This window comes from Eurypyga helias, unplaced genomic scaffold (genome assembly GCF_000690775.1).
Source record: "Eurypyga helias isolate BGI_N326 unplaced genomic scaffold, ASM69077v1 scaffold29379, whole genome shotgun sequence".
NCBI classification, from domain to species: domain Eukaryota; kingdom Metazoa; phylum Chordata; class Aves; order Eurypygiformes; family Eurypygidae; genus Eurypyga; species Eurypyga helias.
The window spans coordinates 4,215-25,432 of record NW_010271883.1 but is presented as its reverse complement, the minus strand read 5'-3'; the positions used below and the strand labels follow the sequence as shown (position 1 = coordinate 25,432).

General features: G+C 54.5%; 1 protein-coding gene across 1 annotated transcript; it reads right to left on the bottom strand.

Annotated features, from left to right (window-relative positions):
- Positions 1-1,313: 1,313 nt before the first annotated feature.
- KIAA0226 (KIAA0226 ortholog) lies at positions 1,314-19,494 on the bottom strand. The gene is made up of 21 exons (XM_010158956.1): positions 19,343-19,494; positions 16,989-17,072; positions 15,929-16,088; positions 15,647-15,753; positions 14,939-15,079; positions 14,578-14,734; positions 13,794-14,342; positions 11,282-11,377; positions 10,993-11,108; positions 10,404-10,605; positions 9,933-10,034; positions 9,089-9,163; positions 6,112-6,172; positions 5,011-5,143; positions 4,507-4,652; positions 4,110-4,174; positions 3,311-3,549; positions 2,846-2,907; positions 2,529-2,682; positions 2,165-2,258; positions 1,314-1,477 (listed from the first exon to the last, which is right to left on the bottom strand). The coding sequence occupies exons 1-21, from the start codon at positions 19,379-19,381 to the stop codon at positions 1,314-1,316; spliced, it is 2,946 nt and encodes a 981-aa protein (XP_010157258.1). The 5' UTR covers positions 19,382-19,494.
- Positions 19,495-21,218: the final 1,724 nt, after the last annotated feature.

The window sequence follows — 21,218 nt, the reverse complement described above, 5'->3', positions numbered from 1 at the left end:
CAAGCGGGCTGCCCAGCCACCCCGCTGCACCCCAGCCAAGAGGCCTGCAGGCTCTGCCTAGCTCAGGGACCCTACTCCCAGGAGAAGCAGAAGATCTTCTGGGAAAAGGGGCCACTTGGCAAATGCCAGCCCCTTCCAGGGGTGAGGAACCAGGAGCAGGACAGCTCTGGAAGTTTTATCCTGGTGAGTCTCAAGCAGATCACATGCTCCCTAAAGAGGCATTTCAAGCAGCACCTCCTTGGTGGGGGGTGGGGGGGAAGAAACACAGTTAAAAATACAAACAACTGCATTAAAAAAATAAAACCAAATCCAGCAGATTAAAAACACAAAAAACAACCTAAAAGAACCAACTGAGAGAGAGGCTGGGGGGATGCGGCTAGAGGGCTGAGCCTTCACCCGCATCCCAAGGGGTCTCAGGCAGAAGGCAGCTGCACGCAAGGCAGGTCCTGGTGCCATGCCAGGGCGAGGTCCCATGTTACCCTCAGAGGGTATGTCCCCCCGGGAGGACAGAGCGGCAGCATGAGAAGGAAGCGGGGTTGGCAGCCTCCCTTACCGCACCCTCCGGCCGCACAGGCCTGTCTCCGCTGAAAGCCCATCAGCGCTGGCTCCTTGTGTTGCTGCTCCGGGGGCAATGCCCCTCTGCAGCACGGGCTGCGGGCAGAGGGCAGGGAAAGCAGCTCAGCACAGCTGGCACGGAGAGGCGAGGCAGAAATGTGGCATCATCACTGCTACCTCCTCTGCTCTGATCCTGGAGCGAGAGCAACTGCTGTCTGGCAGTGTCCCAAGCCAGATCGGAGAAAGGAAGCTGTTACATGTACAACCGACCCCAAACTCCCACCCTGCCTCAATGCACACAATCCTCCCCAGCAGAAGGACAGGGAATCGGAGGACTCGGAGAGCTGACTCTCACCTTCAAGGAGCAGATGTGGCCAGAGCTTCCTAGTACCCAGCTGATGAGCAGCAAGTGCTGCCCTCCCCGAAAGGCCCTGCCGGGAAGGGCACAGGGATGGGCAGCACAGTCTGGTCTAGCACCAACAACTGCTCAGAAAAGGTCCCTGTTCTGCTGCAGGACAGGCAGGAGCAGCCGCCTTCCCCCAAGCAGAGGCGAGTCCGATCAGCACTTGGAGCAGACCCGGATGATGGAAGATGCCCCTTTTCCCAGCCTGGCACTACTGCATGGAAAGAAACAGATCACATTGAGACAGTGCTCCAGGTGTCTTGATGGTCCTCCTCATCTCCAGCCCGCATGGCTCAGTCTGATGAAGGCCATGCATGTAAATAAACCCACGATCTGCTCCTCTGCTGCAATGTGCTCATGTGGCTGCCACCGGCTCTGGCTGCTCCATCTCGTCTTCGTAGTCCGAGATGTAGGACTCCATGCTCTGCTTGGCCAGCAGCTCCCTGCGGGCTTGAAGCCGCGCACAGCGGGGACAGCGGGCAGACTTGAAGCAGGATTTGTGGTAGCAGGCTTTGCACTCTGTGGGGGAAAGAGGGAGAGTCTGGCTGAGAGCTGGCAGAGGCTAACACGGGCTGCCTGACGCTCCACACCCCGGGAAGGGGTGCTCCAGGCTTGTCCAGGAGGACATTTCAAACCAAAGCTGTGGCAGAACAAGCACCAGATGCAGGAGTCCAGCAATGTTCTGGAAGCAGCAGGAAGTCATGCTGCAGGATCCCTGCACTGGCTTGAAAAGCCTTTGGGAGAACAAGCGGGAGGTTTCCTGCTCTGCACAAAGTGCCTCCCTAAAATTTTGTGATTCTGCCTCAAGTTTTCCCTGGCACTGCACCTGCCAAACTATGTTGTCAGGAGCCATTTCAAGACAGTTCAGAGGTTGGCCCCAAGCTGTCAGTACTCGGCATTATCGAGGATGACTCCTGAAGGGGCCTGGGGATTTCCTGGCAGGCAGGAAGGGCAGAGACAAAGCTTTCTCTGCTATACAAGGTCAGCTCCCACCACCCAAGCTGGGAAGGGGAGCTGTGTGCAGGCTGCAGCCTGTCCTGTAACCAGAGCAGAAGGGAAGCCGGGACTCCCAGACACTTGCTAGCCGCAGTCACAACCCGACTGCCTGCTGCTCTACCTCCCGCTGGCACAAATGCCACTCAAACTGGAGGCAGACCCTGGTGGCCCCGGGGTCCATCCGCTCTCTGTTTCTCTCCAGCATCTCACCTTCACATGTCCTGCACTTGTTGAGCTCAAAAGGGAAGATGATGTCACCCTCATTCTGGCAGAACTCGCAGATGAAGCCTTTGGCTTGGCACAGCTGGAAGGAGAAAAGGTGAGGAAAAAACAGCCCTTCCCCAGCATGGAGCACAGCAAGATGATGGGGATGGAGGGAGAGCCAAAATAGGGTAAGAAACATCCCACATGTTCTGGTTAGCAGCTCTGTGGAGCAGGCAGGAACAGCTAGCATCGAATCAGATAATTTGGTGGCTACCCTGCATGTCAAACTCCTCCCAATGAAGCAAAGCCTGCTCCAGAGGGTGCTCCCGGGGATGCAAAGCTGTGCAGGAAGCAGGTGAGGAGGCCTTACCATGCACTTCTCCACATGCAGGCTGCCTGCCTTCAGGAGCTCTGTCAGGCGAGGCACCAGGTCTCCCTTCTTTGTGGCGCTGAGGTCACTCAGTGAGTAGAGGTGCAAATCCTCTGTCAAGTGGCCAGGGACCGCATCAAAGGCATCTAACAGGCTGCAGGACAGAGAAACCAGAGCTCAGAGCAAAGAGATTCCACTAAGTCCCCTCCCTCCACTCCCCTCTCCCACTGTTGCTCATTGCACAGATCCTCAGTGCAAATTGCCACAGGACAGATCCAGGACAGCAAAACAGCTTCACCTCACAGCCTGGGACTCACTCTTTAGCTAGACGGCAGGTCTTAAACATGTTCTTCATGTGGAAAAGCTGGATTCGCAGCAGCTGGAAAGGAAGGGGGGATACAAAAATGAGTAAACAGAGCACAGTCCTTGGCCAAGCAGGTTTGCCCTGTTTCCTGTGCTGCCGAAACAACTGCTGCTACTCAGCTGCTGCTCCTTTGCTACCCAAGTGTTTACACCACACAGGGCAAAGTGAGCATAACCATTGTCATGTGTGCCAGGAGATAAACCAAAGCCCAGCTCGACGCTATGCAGAAATTCCTTCTGAAATTCCTGTGTTACTGGAGATGGAGAACAAGATGTGAATGGAAACCCACGGCGCTGGGTTTTTAAGCCTCAAAACCAGAAATATCTGCTTCTCCCCAGCTTCCCTGGAACACGGTTTACAATTGTCAGCCACCCACCTCACCCAAACCGCACTCAGGAAAGCATGGGACGGGTCTTACCCACACTTGGTTGAGAGATTTCACTTTCCGGTACAAGGCAGGATTGATATCCTGCACGTTGAAGAGTGGGTCACTCCAAATTTTGCTCAGCAGATCTTTGGAGAAGTTGCTCACGTAGTACTTGCTGAAGTCCCACTTGCGCAGGATGCGGCTGGGGATGACCATCTGGGCATTCTCATGGCAGCACTGGCAGAAATACTTCCCCAGGTACTCACAGTACCGTAGCCGCTTGATGTAATCTGGCCAAACCCAAGGAAATGGGGAGGTCAGCCGAGGCACTGGCGCTACCCAACCACATACTGGACTCCCAACATCACTCAGCAACTCCAACAAGCAATGCAGTCTGCCTTGCCAGAACCTCCTCTAGCCCCAGAGTGCTCAGCACTGGCCTCTGCAAGAACCTCTACTGCCTGCAAAAGCTTTTGGGACCACAGCCTGGTCCCGTGCAGCCACACCTACCTACACATTTGGGAAAGATAGTTGGTCAAAGAGCCATACCCACAGCAGGACCTGCCGGGAGCTTTAGGAGGCCAACAGAACTCTGCCTTAGAAAAGCCACCACCTGGAACACCCTCTGAAGGGCAGGCTGGCTGCTCTTTGCCTCCACCAGCCCCGTGACCTTCTGGGGAAGGTGACTCCTGTGCAGGTGCTGTACACTGACGTGCAGGCAGAGCTGGCAAAGGCAGCACACTGTTCCCCCAGTGACCTTGTGCTCTCTGCCACCACCCACCCACTCTGCATCTTCCTACTTGTTCACCAGTTCTTCCCCTCTCTCCAGCTACAGGGTCCCAGCACTCACCAGGTTCCGTCCGGATGCCACAGCCCGCACACCGGTAATTCTGCTTGGCCACAGCCACCTTCCTCCTGCCCAAAGACAGAAGACGACTCACATGAGTCCTGCCCTGATGGCACCTGGCACCAGAGGACAGGCACTGGCACAGGGCTGGATGGCAGAGATGGCCAAATGCTGGGCCACTACAGCATGGACAACAAGCCAAGGGGAAAAGCCCTGTTGTGCCCCGGTGCACACACCGCAGGCACTGGCTCCATCTCACAGCAACAGCTGCCACTGGTGACCACCATGGATTTACCAGGCTCAGAGCAAGGAATCCCCAGCGCGCAAGTGGGAGGGAGAGGATAGAAAAGGGTTGGACAGGGCAGGCCCCGGGAGAGTCCTTGGCCGCACAGGTCCTTACGTTGGGGCTGGGTGAACGTTGAAGATGATCTGTGGTCGCGGTGGGGCCCACTCCAGGTTTCCGCGCACCCGAATCCTCAGCTTGTAGATGTCGGCATGTTCTCCGTCGTCAGGAGAGATGGGCAGAGAGTTGGGGATGGGCAGGAGCTGGGAGAGGCAGGCAAGAGGGTTAGACCCCTGCCTAGTGCCGCAAAGGCAATGCATCTGGCTGGCTTGCCTTGAAACCTGCAACCGCAGCCCTCTGGAAAACGCCCAGGCACCAAGCTGCTGCTCCAGATAAATGGAGGCTGAAGTAGGGATGTCCCCAGGGATCTGGGCACTCTGCTGTAGCAGGCTCCAGTGGCAGAGCCCCATTTGGCTGCACCCACCTCCAGAGCTCAGACAAAACCCCTCCTCCAGCTCCACAAAGGGATCACCGGGACTAGCAAAGCCCCTGGGCAGGGGGCTGAAGCTGGGGTTTGGGGAACTTCAAATGCAATTGGTGACTGGGAACTCACACCCCTACCTTCTGCGGGGCGTCGTGCTCAGGGACCAGCCACTCCAATTCAGAGGCAGCCGGGAGCTGCATGCCCTCAAACTGCTTCAGCAAGCCCATGGCCACAGCCTCCGCCGAGTTGGAATTGAGGAAGGAGTGGGATCTAGACAGCAAAGGGAGCAGTTAGTACTGGGTCTCACAGCTATGCCCCCTCACAACCCCTGATGCCAGTCCCAGCTCAGGCCAAAGATTCTCCCTTCAACTCCGATACCTTATTTCTGCACCACTACATGGACATTGATATACCTGATTGATTTCTGTCTTTGCAGCTGCCCCAAGCAAAGCTGGCTCATGGCATGACAATAACTGTTTAGAGACACAAGCAAAACACCTCACTCAGCAAAACCTGTGCCTGTTTGCAGGGGAAGCTGCAAAGTGAGAGCTGGTGTCTGTATGAGCCACAAGTAACTGCTCTACCAGTACAAACCTACCCAAGAAGCTGCCAAGCACAGACACAGCTTTGTATCCCACCCAACGAGCAGAGGAGTCCCTGCAGCCCAAGGGGTTTTGCTTCCAAAGCATTAACACAGCAGCTCTGCTTAAAACAGGTTGTGATTCACTCCCCCCACAGCCCCCACCTCTCCACCCCAGGGCAGTACTGGGGAAGGACTGAGCACTTCAAGCTACTGCTGCACTGCACAGAGTTTGAGCATCACCGTGTACCAGCAGTTCCACGTCTGGGCCACAGCACAGCAGCGAGGGGTGGAGAGAAGGCAGCAGCACCACTTAGTCTAACAGGCCGTCCCAGCTGAGGAGGAGGCAGGGGAAGCTCAGAGCCAGCAGCCAGTCCAGGCGCTCCAAGATGTGCCAGGTCCTCTCCCCAGCCTCTTACCTACTGGGAGGTACGGAGATCTCTCCTGACACCAATTCACATCGTATCTACCTCATGCTCATGTAACATGTGAGTGATTCTGATCATCCCAGGTGCTGCTTCCCAAATTTAAGACTGGGACCCAGCTGGAGTGATGTCCACTCCCATGCAAAACAGCAGCCGGTGGACGTGGAGGAGCAGAGTTGTTGCAGGAAGGGGAACTTGGTACCAAGATATCTCGCCACAAGTCGAAGACGTACATGCACTCCGAGGAGACAAAGGACTTCCTGCTGGAGTCTGGGTTCTTCTTGATGTCTGCATCTGAATCACAAACAGACAAGGTGGAGCAGATGGGGCAGGGCAGGGACACACACTCATTTCAAACCAAAGCTTCACTGTAAAACTCATCAAGCTGTTCAAAAGCATGTGAACTACAGCATCAACTTCTACCAAGGGCACTGAGCAGCAAGGAGAGGTGCAGTCTAATCAGTCGGCTGTCGGAGTTACAAGGGAAGGACACGGTGGGATGCTGTGAAAATGGTGAGCCTGGGGTTTGGGGAAGACAAGTGGCTGCAGGTACAGGTCACAGAGCAAGTCCTAGTGGTGACATGGCCTGAAACAGTACGCACACAGGAGCTAGGAGGGCTGGACAGAAAGTTAGAAAGGTTTAGTAGCTCTCTACACATAGTACAGATGCTGCAAGGGATTAGCAATGGGATGCAGAGCCTTCCTCTCCACTTGACCACAACGTGTAAGGTCAGAGGGGGGCCGTGCCACAGCTTCACAGCGACCACAGAGGCTGGCAGGCTAAGCCCAGCACCCCAAGACATGTCAGCACCCGTGCAGAGAGTGGGCCAGCAGCCACGGGGGCCAGCCCTCTGCAGAGCCCACAGACCCATCTCTCCAGGAGGGAGGGGTCCAAGGTAAGGTGCAGGACACCGGGCTCCTGCTCCCTCCTTCAGCTCCCCAACAACCTGTTGGTACCAAGCGGTACCCAGCGGTACATTCATCACTAATCTCTTCCTTTCACTCTGGCAGCTTTTGACATTAAATCCCTACAGGGTATTCATCTCAATGGCAGAAGGCCCCTGGGATGGGAGACTTCCCGCAGTACAAGGTTGGCAGAAGCAGGTAGAAATGCTGCTTCGATACAGGGTCCCAGAAAGGGAAGGCAGGTACATGGGGGGAAAGTAGTTCAGGTCAGGACAGAAGAGAGGCCAACGCCACAACCTTCAGCCCAGCAGGTCTTTTTTATACCTCTGGGGAGCTCTAGAAACAGCGTCTGCAGCAACTACACTACCCCAAAACATGCTCGCAGCTCCTCCTGACCCGGTGGCCCAGGTCCTGGCTAAGGGAGGCACGGCTCGAGCTCCCTGCTCCTCCACCCCGAGCAAGTTGGCTACGCACACCCAAAGAGAGTCCATCTGAATCCTGGCCAGGCACCAACCGCACACTCAGGTCCTGGGGATTGCAGCCCAGCTGAGCAGAGAGCCACTCCCCCAGCCATCAGAGTGGGGCTGCCCTGGCAGGAAGGGGAGCAAGTCCCACTCTCACTCATAAATTTACAGACTCATGCCAGTGGAGATCAGCATGGACTCTCCTTGTTTGACATCCGTGGCTAGAAACAGGCACAGGGAAGTATTCTAATGCTAAGGAATCTGCATACTTTCATCATACAAACAGACTTCTAGCTGCAGAAAACAGGGAATTCAGGCAAACACAGACTCCCAACCATGTAGGGTACCAGCCAGACATACCTACCATGCGCTGGTGCCTTTGGCTCAGTGCGGGAAGACCCTGCATGGTCCTAGACTAGGACGAACATGAGCAAACAGTGGGGCACACGCAGCACAGGACGGGTCAAGCATTACAGGGAGGCAGAGCAGGCACGCCCAGGCACTGGGATCCCATCTCAGGGATGGCAGAGAGCGCCAGATCTGACCATAGGCTCCTGTGGGGGCTAGCACTGCGATCCAGCCACCACTCCCTCCCCAACCTTAATCACAGAATCATAGAATGGTTTGAGTTGGAAGGAACCTTAAAGACCATCTAGTTCCAAACCCCCTGCCATGGGCAGGGACACCTTCCACTAGACCAGGTTGCTCAAAGCCTCATCCAGCCTGGCCTTGAAGACATCCAGGGATGGGGCATCCACAGCTTCTCTGGGCAACCTGTCCCAGTGGCTCATCAACCTCTACATGAAGAATTTTATCCTGATATCTAATCTAAACTGCAGACACTTCCCAAAAGCCCCCAGTTAGCTGCCCAAAATGCCTCCACTGCCAATGCTTTCACCAGGTAGGATAGTCCCCAGGAGGCTCCTGAAGAGCCCCCAAACCCAAGGATGTCACACCAGGCCCCATATACCAGCTTCAGGCCAGGAGGAGCCCCCCTGGATTAAACCCCTGGGCTGTACACACAGGACACAGTGGGGCCGACGGGGAAGCTCTGAGCACCAGCAGCACTGGCAGGAGCAACGTGCTGGTGCTGAACGCCTGCCGGGAGGGATCAGCAGCAGTCCGTGTAGGCTCTTCCCTTGATAATGCAAACAGGGATCACAGGAGGGTTATTTAAATCCCACCAGCAGACCAGAAGGATTATCTAGAAGTACTGTAAAAAATAAAAACGCTAAGCAAGACCTAGCTGCCCATGATCCCGGTGCCTTGGGCCTCCAGGGCAAACAAACTGTGCACTGTCTACTTTCACTACTTCTCCCTCCAGGACTTCTTTCCTTCTCCAAGTCAAGTCTGAGCAGGATGGGAAGTGTTGGCCATGGTTCAGATCAGAGCTATGGCATGCCAGCTCTGACAAGTGAAGCAGGATAACACTCCCCAAAACTCCTGGGACACAGACCTGGTCCCACACTGTAGCAAATTCTGCTCTCATCCAGCCCAGGCTCAGCTTTCAGCAGCTACAGAGCCACAAAGCTGTGCCATCGCCCCACCAAGGCCTACCCCAGGCAAGACAGGTCTTCACCACAGCAGGCACATTTGGTATCTCCAAAATACTGCACGGCAAAACACCCCAGGGGATGGAGCCCACGGCAGAGCTCCTCCACCTCCTCTCCGCTCCATCCTGATGTATCATCCTGCCATGGCTTTTCTTGCTGATGTCTGGATGATAATGTCTATGGTTCCCAAATCAGGCAGATTTCTGAGACGTGTGCACGTGCACAGACACACACACCTTGCACACACACACGCACGCGTGCCGCAGGGCAGCACTGCGGGGTACTACCTGAGAACAAGGAAGCCATTGACACTGAGAGGCCGTTCTTGGACATTTGAATCAGGTTAGATCCATCGTTACCATCTGTATAACACGGTGATGACAAAACAGTTGACTTCAGTGCTTTGGCCAGGCCAAAGAGAAAGGGCATCATACAAGAGCAGCACTCGCATGAGAGAAGCCCAGAACTGAATTCACACACCACTCCGTGGGCTTCAAAACTGAGTCCAAAATCTAGCCCTCAGGGGTTGAAATAAAGGCTTTGCTGTCAACAGTCAAGAGACACGACGTTTATAGCTGGACACTGGACTGCTCCATCATCTTTTTAAAGTCAGTGAGATGGAGGTACTGCTGAGAATAAGTCATTCATCCGGGAGAATGAAAAGGCTCTGAAGGGACACCCAGGGACCCAGACAGGTCTCCTGTGGGCAATAAGCTCAGCCACCCAAGCTGCCAGGAGCAGAGACTACAGATATTACTGGTCAGGATATGACCAGCGCCCACCACTGCCACCCAAGAGAGTGGTCAGAGCTGCGGGTCCTCCTGCCTGGGGAGGAGGAGAGCAGGATGGCAGCTCTCCGATTTCTCTCCAGCTGTGGCAGCCACTGTGTGGATCTGGCAATGAAATGGAAACCACCTACACCAGCCAGAAGCACTGAATGCTGGAGGGTTACAGAAGATCTCAAAGAAAAGCCATGCCACCACATGAGGGAAACTTTGCTCTGCTCATGCTCAGAATTCAGCAATTTGTTTGGCAAAAGCCACCTTGAAGGCCAGAGGGATTTTTTGGACTGACCTCAACACAACCACACCAAGGAGAAGTGTGTCTCCCAGCACAGCCATTCCTTCCTACCTCGGATCTCGTACTCCTCCACATCCTCCGCAGAGCCAGAGTCAGATAGCCGCATGGAGCCGTGGGAGCTGAACTGGGACCCACTGTCTGTTGCCATAAGACCTGGGAGAAATGCAACACAGACAGGCCATCAATGGAAGCATCTGAAGGGTCACTGACAGCTAAGGGAGATGTTGATAGTCAGGTATGGCCAGGCAGGGAGGGATGAAGGTTGACGATGGAAAACACTATGGGTTCAAATCAAAATTACATTCCAGAAGTCAGCGTGAGCAGCACACAAGTGTCATCAATGTACAGTATCAGTCCTGTTATGGTCTTCAATAGCAGCACAGTTTCACATATCTCTGCAACACCTTAGTAGCAACTGGATTATTTCCCACAAACAGGCAGGAAGGCAGGACACTTTAAGGACAAGCAACGAACAGAAAACCCACATCCCACTAGCTGATAAGCCCAAAAGACATCACCCACTGTCTGAGCCCATCTCCTGGCAGGTAGGGAACATGTGCCTGGTGCGGATCTGCTGGCGCCGAATGCGAATCTTTTGTTTAAGCTCCTGGATCTCCTTGTCGCTGTCTTCCTCCTCTTCCTCCAACTGCCGGCTCATCATGTTGCATTTCATCAGCTCAATGGCAGCGATCAGGGACTCCGAAATGCTGAAGTGGGCATTCTCCTGCAAGGCAAGAGCAAAAGCATTCAAAGCTGTACCATGGAGAAACTAGGAAGACTTGGTAAAATCATGTTTCCCACCTGTGACAGGAAAGATCTTACTACTCACTAAACACAAGGGGCATCCTATGAAGAGGATGTGCAACACATCCACTCTGGGGAGTCAGCACGTGTCCCTAAGGAGCCCTGATGGGTTGCAAAGCTGCTGTGCACATGCTGCCTGGGCAGATCCGGGCTGCCAGACACCACTGGGGAACAAAACCTCGAAGTTCTGTGCACAGCTCTATAGCAGGAAACACTACGGGATTATCTTCCCCACAGAGGGAAGTATCACTGGACCTGCAGTAAGTTATGTTCCCCAATGCACCCAGGCTTCTGCTGCCTTCCTCACCTTCTCCAGGTCTGCACAGCTGCCAAAATCCTGCTCAGAGAGGTAGCTGATGAGGGACTGCCCTTCTGAGGGTCTTCGGAACATCCCTTCCCCTGAGCTCAGGTACTGGCCAGAGTCTAGAAAAGAAGAGACAAAGATAAGGGAGGGACCTGCTGCTATCCCCCTGCAAATGAGCCCTGTCAGTGCCCAACCGGCATCTGGCAAGCAGGTGCCAGGAGACAAGGCCACTGGAGCTGACAGAGGAGCCTGACCGGGAGCGAGCATCCCCGCTGACGCTGGCTGCACTCACCGTACTCCATGTAGAGGGAGCTGGATGTACTCAGTTCACTGCTCTGGGTGGAAGCAGAGACTGGCCCCCTCCCTCCGCCTGGATCAGCGTGGGACTCTGGAAGGGAAGACGACACCAGGCACACATCAGTATCACAGAGGTGCCCAGCCATTGAGCAGGATGAAATGAGAGGGGCTCAGCATCGCATGGGCAGGCACAAATGGATGGGAAGCAAGGAGGGACATCCTTCCTGCTCCGAGCCACAGCTGAGGGCAAGCCCGGGAGGGGACAAAACCAGATGGGCATTTCAGGCAGGAGAGGAGAAGGGGAAAGGATTGAAGCTCACAAGAGCCACAGAGCAGTCAAGTCCTCAGCCTTCCTCTCTTTACCACTAGCAGAGCAGGGGGACATAACAGCCTCCAGAAAGCACCTCTGCCAGTCCCCTTCTTCCTGCTGGAGCATCTCCGAGGAAATAGTTAACCCCCAGGGAAGAGTTAGGAGGCAAGGGGAAACCTGAACAGCCAAGGGATCTGTGGGCCTCCCAGTCCTGCAAAGCAGCCTGGACAACAGCGGAAGGAGGCATCTGAAGGACATGCTCAATGAGAAGCCAGGGTTCCCTGCACACAACTCAGGTGTCTGGGCTGCAGTGCTCAAGGTGACCTACACCGGCCGTGAGCAGGGCCCTGCCCCACACACACACCGTGGTGCGAGTCCCCGCTGGGCTGAGCCGGTGGGGACTGCCAGGAGCTGGAACAGAGGAACACCAGCTGGTGCTCTTCAGAAAGCCATGGCCCCGGAAGGAGCGGCTGGGTGACCGGAGGACTGCTGAAGGAGACTGAAAATACCCTGACTGGAGCGGGACAAGAGCATATGGGTGTGGACATGGGGCAGGGGCTGGCTGACATCCCCACAAACCGAGCACAACAGAAGGGCAACCCCATCCTCTGCACCTCCTACTCCTCTTCGCTCCCAGCTTCATGCCATAGCCCTGACGTGGCTGGAGGCTTCCAAGCTCACCAACATCAGCATCTCCCTGCCAAGACCAGGAAGCGGTAGCTACCAGGATGGGGCTTGAGATCAACCCACCCCACAGGCTGGGTGACAAAGGAGACCCATTGGAATGGGATTAGCTCTAACAGCTAATCGCTGCAACCTGGAAGGGTCTCCTGCAGCCACCTCAAGCCTGCTGAAAACCAGCACAGAAACAACCTCGTGATCACCAGTCCTGGGTGCCCACCACCCCCAGGAAGGAGCCCTCCCAGCCACAGAGCCCTCAGCATCCAGATGTGAGCACGACAAACCCAGTGCTGCTGCTGTTGAGCAGTTGCAGAAGAAAACAATCACTTTTTTTGAGCTGCCAACTCTTTCTGCCTGTGGGGCAGAGAGATGGCAGCACCTTCTGCTTGTGCGGAAACCTGCCCCAAGCCAACAGAAGAGCATCCAGGATTCCTGGCTGTGGGTACCAGCATGGCTGGTTGGGACATAGCTGAACTCAGCCAACATCAAACCTCCCTGTGCTGCAGATTCACTAAAAGAAAAGAAAAATAAGACATTCAAGCCCACGCCTGCCTAGCTGACAGCCCTTATTTGCTAGCTGAAGGATGAAACAACTTCTGGCTCCCAAGGCAGTGGAGTGGAGGGGAGGGCAGGGGATGCAGCTCAGGGACTGGGTGGCCAGTGCTCCCTAATGCCATGCAGGGGAGCTGGGCACCCTTCTAGGTCTGGTCTGCTGCTCCCAAAAAACGAGCTGGGATCTTCAGTCAGGTTGCATGCATAAACCTGACCATCCTCCAAAGCACCAGCTGGGACACAGGGAAGAAAGAAATATTTTTGGGTTTTAAATGGACACTAATGGGTTGATGGAAATCCTGAACTTGATGCAATGATCACTAATGAAGGGCTGTTACACTGGCTCCCAAACCTGCCACTGGATCTTCTATTATAATGGTGATATCCCTGAGGCCTCCTGGGCAGACAGAGGAGTAGGAAGAGCAGCGTTAAGGGAGAGAAAACAGACAGACTGGTTACCACTCAGCAAGGACCTCCACTTCTGCCACGAAGGCAGCAATGGTAGGGCAGACTCCCCCACAGACTGGTCGTCCCCTCACATCCCACTCCTCCCCACCATGCATTCACCCATTCAAGAGCACAGGAGGACCCAGCAGGTTACTGGTAGGATGACTCCTGCCAGAAAGATAAACCCCCATCCAGTGCCCTGCCATGGCCCCATGGCCCAGCTGGGCAAGACCAGCAGGGAAGCAGGACAGCTAATGCTATGGCATCACTGCCATTTTCAAAGTTTTTGGTAAAAGTTGCCAATACCAATAACAGACTGGCCCAGGGAGTTCTGGGAAGCAAGATGTCAGCCCATCACTTCAGCGTGGAGCAGGAAAACTAAGGGCAAAGACCACATTTCCCACCTGCTCGCCCACTGTTCCTCACACCAACCCAGTCCATGGAGCGGCCAGCATCAGCCTCCTGGTACCAGGGACTCCCACACCCTAAAACCATCCCAGAAAATCTGCCCCATTACCATGCAACTTTCCCGAAGCCACGTTGGTGTCGGAGTGCGAGCGCACATGGCTCTTTTTGAGGATGCCCTGTGGAGCTGATGACTGTCCCTCTGAGAAGCTGGACCGGCGCAACAGACTGAGGCCCCTGCTTCCTCCTCCGCTTGCCCCCTGCTCTCCCAGGGATGAGACCGAGTCCAGCTTCTGGGAGCTACTGGAGGAGAAGAGTTTGGAGCTACTGCTCTTGGTGCTGATGGTGCTGGCACTGCTGCACGCCCGGCCCCGGCGCCCCAAGTTCCCGATGGCCAGATACTCTGGCCCGTCGTTGGCATCGCTCTGTGGATCATCCTGACTCCCTGTCCAAGTGTCCTCACTCTGGCTGGTGGTGCTGGAGCTCATCTCGCTGGCCGGAGAGAAGGGGTCTTTGGGTGAGGGAAGGTGGAAGCGGTTGATAGAGCCGGACTGCTCCAGAGGGGACCTGCCCTCACTGAAGGAGGATGACCGGGTGGACGGGCTGTGGTCCTGGGGCTGGCTGGCACTGGAGCTGACAAAGGAGCTCGCTGGTCTCCTGTCTGGACAGAGGCAGGAGCAGAATGTCCCATACCCTGGCACAAGCAAAACACTCTGCACAATAAGCTTGTGGTTTCATGCTGGCACACCCACCCACCATGGGCAAAGGCTGGGGATCTCCCTCCCAGCAAGGGCAGAGATCTCCTCACACCCATCCAGCATAATGAATCCAAGGGCAGAAAAAAAAGGCAAAGTCTTTACGGATCTAACCTGAGCTTCCCAGCCCACCCCTGTTACCTGAGAGGCCACAGGAGGCTGGATGGTGGAGGCTGGAGAAGGACCCAAAGCAGCGCTGCTGCGTGCAGCCTGCAGCAGGGGTATACGGGGAAGCAGGGAGGGCAGTCAGGCTCTGACTCTTGGTCACCGGAGGCGGACCGTCACTCCTCCTGGTAAGCTGAAGAGAGGTGGCATCATCAATAATTCCGCATTTACGGGGCTACACGTCAAGGAAGCAGCAATGGAATGGAATCAACCTGCGAGCGCCTGGTCACCAACCAGCAAAGGATGCAGCAGTGCTGGGGGCAGGAGGATGGGGAGGGAAAAACGCGGCAGCGCAGAAGGGAAGCGGTGTGTTGTTCACAGCTACATGAGAAATTACCACGGTCTCAGCAAAACGATCCAGGCGGCCCAGCGCCCCAGGCAGATGGCTCTCGTGTCCTTCAGCGTCGTGGTCACACGCCTCTCTTGTCCCAGCAGAAGGATCTGACACGCACAGGGATGGCAGTGACGTGCCAGCCAGCTGAAAGAACACAGCCCCCATTTAACGAAGCCTCATTAATTGCCTTCTGCTGGGGAGCTCTGTGCAAAGAAAGCGGACGCTGTTTCCCTGCTCTGGGGAGGAGGCAGCTGGTGGGGGGCTGTTCAGGCGGGGTCACTGGCATCACCAGTGCGACTGAGCACCCAGGTGTCCTGGGGTGCTGCCCAGCCCCTCCCAGGGTGCCTGTCCCTTGTGACAGGGCAGCTCTGCTTGCTGGCCCTGAAGCCTGGGACTGTTGGAGACAGCTTCAGAGGTGTCCCTTAAAAAGAACTGGTTCTCATATTCAGATCCCTGATGCCAGCCAGAAGTGGGGTGCCTCTCTCCAGGCTCCACACAGCCACCTGCCCCACCCCAACCCCTGCCGGGTTTGCGCAGGCAGTGCAGAGACCAGTTCACGGCTCTCCTCCCCTCCTGGAGTAGCTCTTTTTGCTGCTTCCAAGTCCAGCCCCTTGTCCAAGGGCTCTGTGTGCCCTGAATGAGATGTCGCACAAGCAGCCACAGTCAGCCGGCATCTGGAGAGAGCCAGATGGAAAATCCCAGACAACTCACCATGGAGGTGTCGATCTGAGCCAGAAGCCTGGGGTTGTTCTGCTCGACAGCCTCCAGGCACTGCAGCATGGCCGTGACGTGGGCGTCACTGAGCAGGAAGGCAGTGTCTGGGGAGAGAAAACTGCTGCTTGGGGGGGTCCCTCTCACCCATGTGGTTTGACACGACTGTCTGCTCACACGCAAACCACCTTTTCTGCTGCCCCTCCTCACTACCATGTAGCTTTGAAACGCCACCATCTAGATGTTTTCATAGGAAGAAGGAAAAGGCCTGCTTCTCTTTACCTGTGTAGAATTTCCTGATGTACTGCCGGTTGCCCAGGAGCGGTCTCAGCTGTGCCGAGAGGCAGTGGCACTGCAGGCTGTGCTGCAGCCACAGCTGTGCGATGGCCTGGTCCCCCAGGCCCTCTGGGTCAGGCTGGCCGCTCTCCAGCAGGCTGATGAACTGGAAAGAGACACCAATCACAGGTTAAGGCACGCAGAGGCAAGCTGGGGAGCTGGGGTTGTTCCACCACACAGCTTTGGTTTCCCCACCCCAGTAACAGCAGTTTTCCAACACCAGTCACTGTCAGAGGGAAGGACATGCCCCAGCAGCTCCCCAGCCACCAGCGAGGCAAAAGCCCTGGGGGTGAACAGTGCTTCAAAGGTCAGTCAGTGACCAAAGTCCTCTGACAGCCATCAGCATTATGAATTTCTCCTGCATGCTCTCCCACTCGTGTGCCTCACCCCTGACCTGGAGGGACCCCAAGCTCCCAAATCCACGATGGGCAGGTTCTTGCTGAAACATTAGCTTGGAAAGCGAAACACCTCAGCTTGAAGTCACACTTTGTGTACCCCCAGCAGCAGGGTGGACACAGGGACCACCAGTGCTCAGTCCTTTGTTCCCAGCCGCAGTGGGGGCCATGGACATCGGCACGGGGCAGCCTAGAGCATCTCCATGCACCAGCGGTCAGCACAAGCCAGGAACAGGAGAATCAAATGCATGGTCAAGGCACAACCCAGAAATGGGACAGCCCAGACCTTTAGAGATTTGCATGGAGGCGTGAACCCCCCCTGCACACACACAAGTGCCGCTTGTGCCGGTTCCCTTGGTGATGCCTGCTGCACCCAGCCCAGCCGAGCTGGAGACTGGCCTGGGAGAAATAAGCAGTCGATTGTCTCAGCCCAAGCCATGCCGAGTTCCCAGGACGTGGCTTGTACACAAACACACGCTGCTTCAGTCTCCACAAGCCATGGAGCTGCTACACTCATGGCAGGCCAACAGCCATGGTGCTGCTATCCCAGTGGTGAGGCTCACAGCCCTCTCCCCTCCCTTGTGGGCACACAAGGCCACCCCAGAACCCACCTTCTCCAGGTGATGAGCAGAGCCGGGACTCAGCCAGCGAATGTCCTTCACGAACTGCCAGTAATCCTTCTGTCTGCAGCACACCTGCCCGGGACAGGCACGGTTAGAGACCACCACGTCCCAGTTAAATGAAAACACTCCTCATCAGCACCACGCTACCATCAGAGGACAGCCCCTAAACCTGGCAAGATGGGCCAGAAAATAGATGACAGAGGAGCAGCACTGCTTTACAGTGGAGTGATCAAGTCAAAAAACACTGGCTTGATGCAGATAAGTTGTCCACTGCTCCTCCTACAGTGACTTCCCAGTTGTGGTCAGCCCCACGTGACAAGACAACACATTCCCCCCAGCTTCTCTCCCAGCAGGTAAGATCCCAGTCCATCATATTGTGGAGACAGGAGAGGACTGAGGACAGGGATGGGACATGGCATCGAAGGGGTCACATCCCTCCTGCAAAGCAATAAAGATCCTAAAGGCCAACAGCAGGTCTGCCAAGTTCAAGGAGGGGAGTCCTGACACCTCGGCACCGCAGAGTCAGACCCCAGCAAAGGCACACAAGGAGAAACACATTCTACCAGAAGTAGCAGCCATTGTTGTCTTTGATGCCTGCCACCACTGAGGACACCAGCGTGGCTGACCCCAGCAAAGACATCAGCTCTCTGCTGCTGCTGTCTTTCCTGTCTTTGCCTCAGCTGTACTCAGAGAATAAGTTGTTTTTCTCTCAGTTATTCCCATTAGAGGAACTGCAGCAGAATTGCTGTTTATCTCACTACTCTACTGGTTGTAAACACAGCCCCTAAACGTCTCTCTTCACCAAAATGCTTATTATTTTTTGTTTCCTCCCTCTCTGTTTCCTCTTTCACAAGCGTCAGAGGAATGGGTTCTGTTTTGTGGTTTATTTGTTTGGGGGGTTGGTTTGGGCTAGAGAACTAACATGGCAATTTTAGTCCTGTAGATGCAATTGGGGTTTTCTGGACAAACAAAATTCACTCTGAAGTTCAAAAACCTCTTACCCTAGTTTTCTGAACAGGAACATATGGAATTTTTCACTTTTTTTTTTTATTCCTAGTTGTAGGAAAAAAGTCGTTAAGAAAATAAATAAATAAAAGGAAGTGTTTCCCTGGAACAACTGTGAGAAAACTGCTGTTAGGAACCTGTATTTTTACAGCATCCGCTTTGCAGCTCTTATAGTGTGATTGGTGTCACACGTGCCCAAGCAGGGCAGACGTTTCTAAGTAAAAGAGCTACTTTTGCCCATAGTAACAGCATCAAGGAAGGCAACACGCTGTCCTGCTTTGCAGGTCTGACATGAGCTGTCACCAATAGACAGACAAGTGTAAGCCACTTCAGTCTCACTTCCTGAAGCCTATTAATAGCACGTCTATCAGAAGGGAGCACCGCACTCCTCACCTTCTCACTCTGCAGATCTCCCAAAGGCGGCCTGCAATCCGCACCACTTGGAAGGGAGCAGCACCATAACGAGCGCTGACTGCAAACCTAATAAAGCCAGGGAGCAAAGCACCCTGTGATGACTTGCCAGCCTGGGTCTTCCTGGAGGTTTATTAGCTGGGTGCAGCATTGCATAGGTGCGGTTTTCCTGCTCCTGGACCCAGCTGGCCCATGCAGCTGCCTGGGGCTCCTCTGCATCACTCTCTACGTGGCTCTCTGGGTGGCAGAGCCTCGATGGGAAGCCTGTCCCCGGGCATGCCCCTGCAGTCTTGCTTCAACTTTCCACTGTAAATTAATTATGGTGGTAATTGCAAGCTTCAGGCCTCAGCACACAACTGGGAAAGAGAAATTCTCCCAGGCAGCCACAGAGGAGGGAATGGCTGGGTGAGCAATTGCAATGAAAGAAAAAAGCCTGGAAAGAGAGATCCCATTCACGCAGAGTGCGGATTCAGCTGCCAGCTCCCGTTATTGACACAGCTAACCAGAAACAGTAAAGATGCGAGGTTTCTCTTGCCAGACCTCACTGGGGAGTTGTCCAAGCGCACACGATACGGGGCTGACTCACTGCAAATGCAGCTTCATCGCGTGGCTGTAGCAGGAAGAGAGGAGAGAGGGCCTGGCCTCAGCACAGGGGGCACAGGTACTTGTCAAAGTATGACAAGTCAAAACTATGTCAAAGGGGGATGAGACAGAAAGAACACACACCCAGGTCTCTCTGACAACTACAGCGCTCACCAGGCAAGCTCAGTCCCTGCTTCGATCATTTCCCAAGCTGCTACAAGCATTGTACCCACTCAGTGCTACCAGCGCTGAAGCAAGACACAGCAGGCAGGACCGTCCCAGCTGCTGGTGGCAGGGACCAAAGCTGCTACACAGACAGGGGTGCTGGCAGGACAGAGCCCTACCTTGTCGTGGATTAGCCCGTGGTAGAGGATGCTGTGCATGTCTCTGCAGAGCCGCTCCAAACCGCCATACTTGGACCAGACGTTCGGGTTGCTAGTGGATACCAAGCCTTCCACTGTGGTCTTCAGGTTACCAAGCAGCTTCCAGTGCTCCTTCCTGCAGGGCAACCCAGCAAGTTGCATCAGATATAAAGAAAGAGGAGCTTCACAACAGGACTAAGGTATTGCATTCTCTCCAAGGAGACTCTGGTCAGGCTGAAACCTCTGGTGGTCCAGAAGCTAAGCAAAGGTGAGCTAAAGGACTTTACACAACCCTGTGGTCTCTTGTGCATGGTTTGTGGACAAGAGGCCATATCCTAACAACTCTTGTGATGACTGGCAGCCACCACCAATGCAGTCTCAGGAGACAGCCAGAACAAAGACTGATGGCTCCTGCAATACACCACTTGCTTAGTATGGGCCAGCAAAGCTGGAGGATCTTTCCAGCCAGCCTCTTGCTTCACTCGCACGCTCCATCAGGGACTGTGGGGAGCAGCAGCCCACCAGGAGCACAGCAGCTGTAAGCCAACCACATCTAACAGACACCGGCCATGCTGCACACGCATTTACAGAGAGCAGCACTCCCCCCAGCAACACGCACTGCATCGAGCACTCAGCACCATGGGGATGCCCCACTCCGAGTTCGGTAACTCTTCATCTGCATCTCCACCTGGACAGCTGCTTTCTGGCCCCAGAGCTGCTGCAGGCGCAAGCTGACTCTTGCAAAAGCGTTCACCGTGTCTGGACAGATTAGCAAACTGCAAACCACAGGTCTACTCCAGAGCTTGCACAGCATCTCTCATCAATACCAACCCCCTTGGCTGCCCTATGTACAGCAAGGAATCACCATCAGATAAAGCAGGAGGGACAGCGCAGAGAGGTAACCTCATTTGCCTATGCAAAAGCAACTTTGGGGAAGGAAGCTTCGGATGAGTGAGTCCCCGCTCAAGCTGCTTGACAGTGTTGCCAAAGGAACAACAGCTGTCAGAAAGGAGCCACCCTCCCAGAAGCAACAAGAATGTTGCAACTTATATTTGGAGGTGTAAATGCCAAAAAAGTGCCTCTGCGGGGTTTGTAACAAAAGCACAGGGGGCGACACCTTAGAATTAAAGTTCAGCCTTTCAACTGGCAAGAATCAAGCCAGTGCTTCAGCTGTTAAGCCCTCTCACTGCCCAAAACAAATCTGATTTCCAGAGCAAAAGAAATGAAAGGGAAAATAATTTTTAAATAAACAACATTATTTAAAACTGCTCATTTTCATCCTTTGTGGATGAATGTGTGGGTGCACACCCCTTGCTGCACAGAGAACATAAAAATAACATAATCCCGATATTTAAAACCAAGCTTTTCTAGTCAGTATTCTCTTTCTGAGATTTGTTTGCTATTGCCAATCTGATTAAGCAAACAAGCAGATCATCAAATATTGGCTCTACTTCAAGCTCCCCATCCATTGCCTTCACGAGGTCTCCCCAGGGAAACCTCACCATGCTCAGTGCTCACCTAAGCTTAAACCCCACAGAAGCCAACCTACTCCACCAGCAAAGCCTGTCACCCTGACAGCACAGGAGCTCTAAAACAGAGCTGCAATGCATGTTTATGCACATGTACATGCTTATGATGTATTCAGACTAACAAGCATGGTCAAGGCTTTATCTTGGGAGAGACTGAAGAAGAAAGCATGGATATAAATCAAAAGCAGCTTCCTGAAGGACATCCAGCATGGGGAGACACAGAAAACTGATCCAGTTCTCAGTTTACGGGCTTTTCCTATCCCTGCACTGAGGAATGCAGACGCTCTTTGACCGGGCACGGGCGATGCCACTCTGCTCCAGAGTGGCAT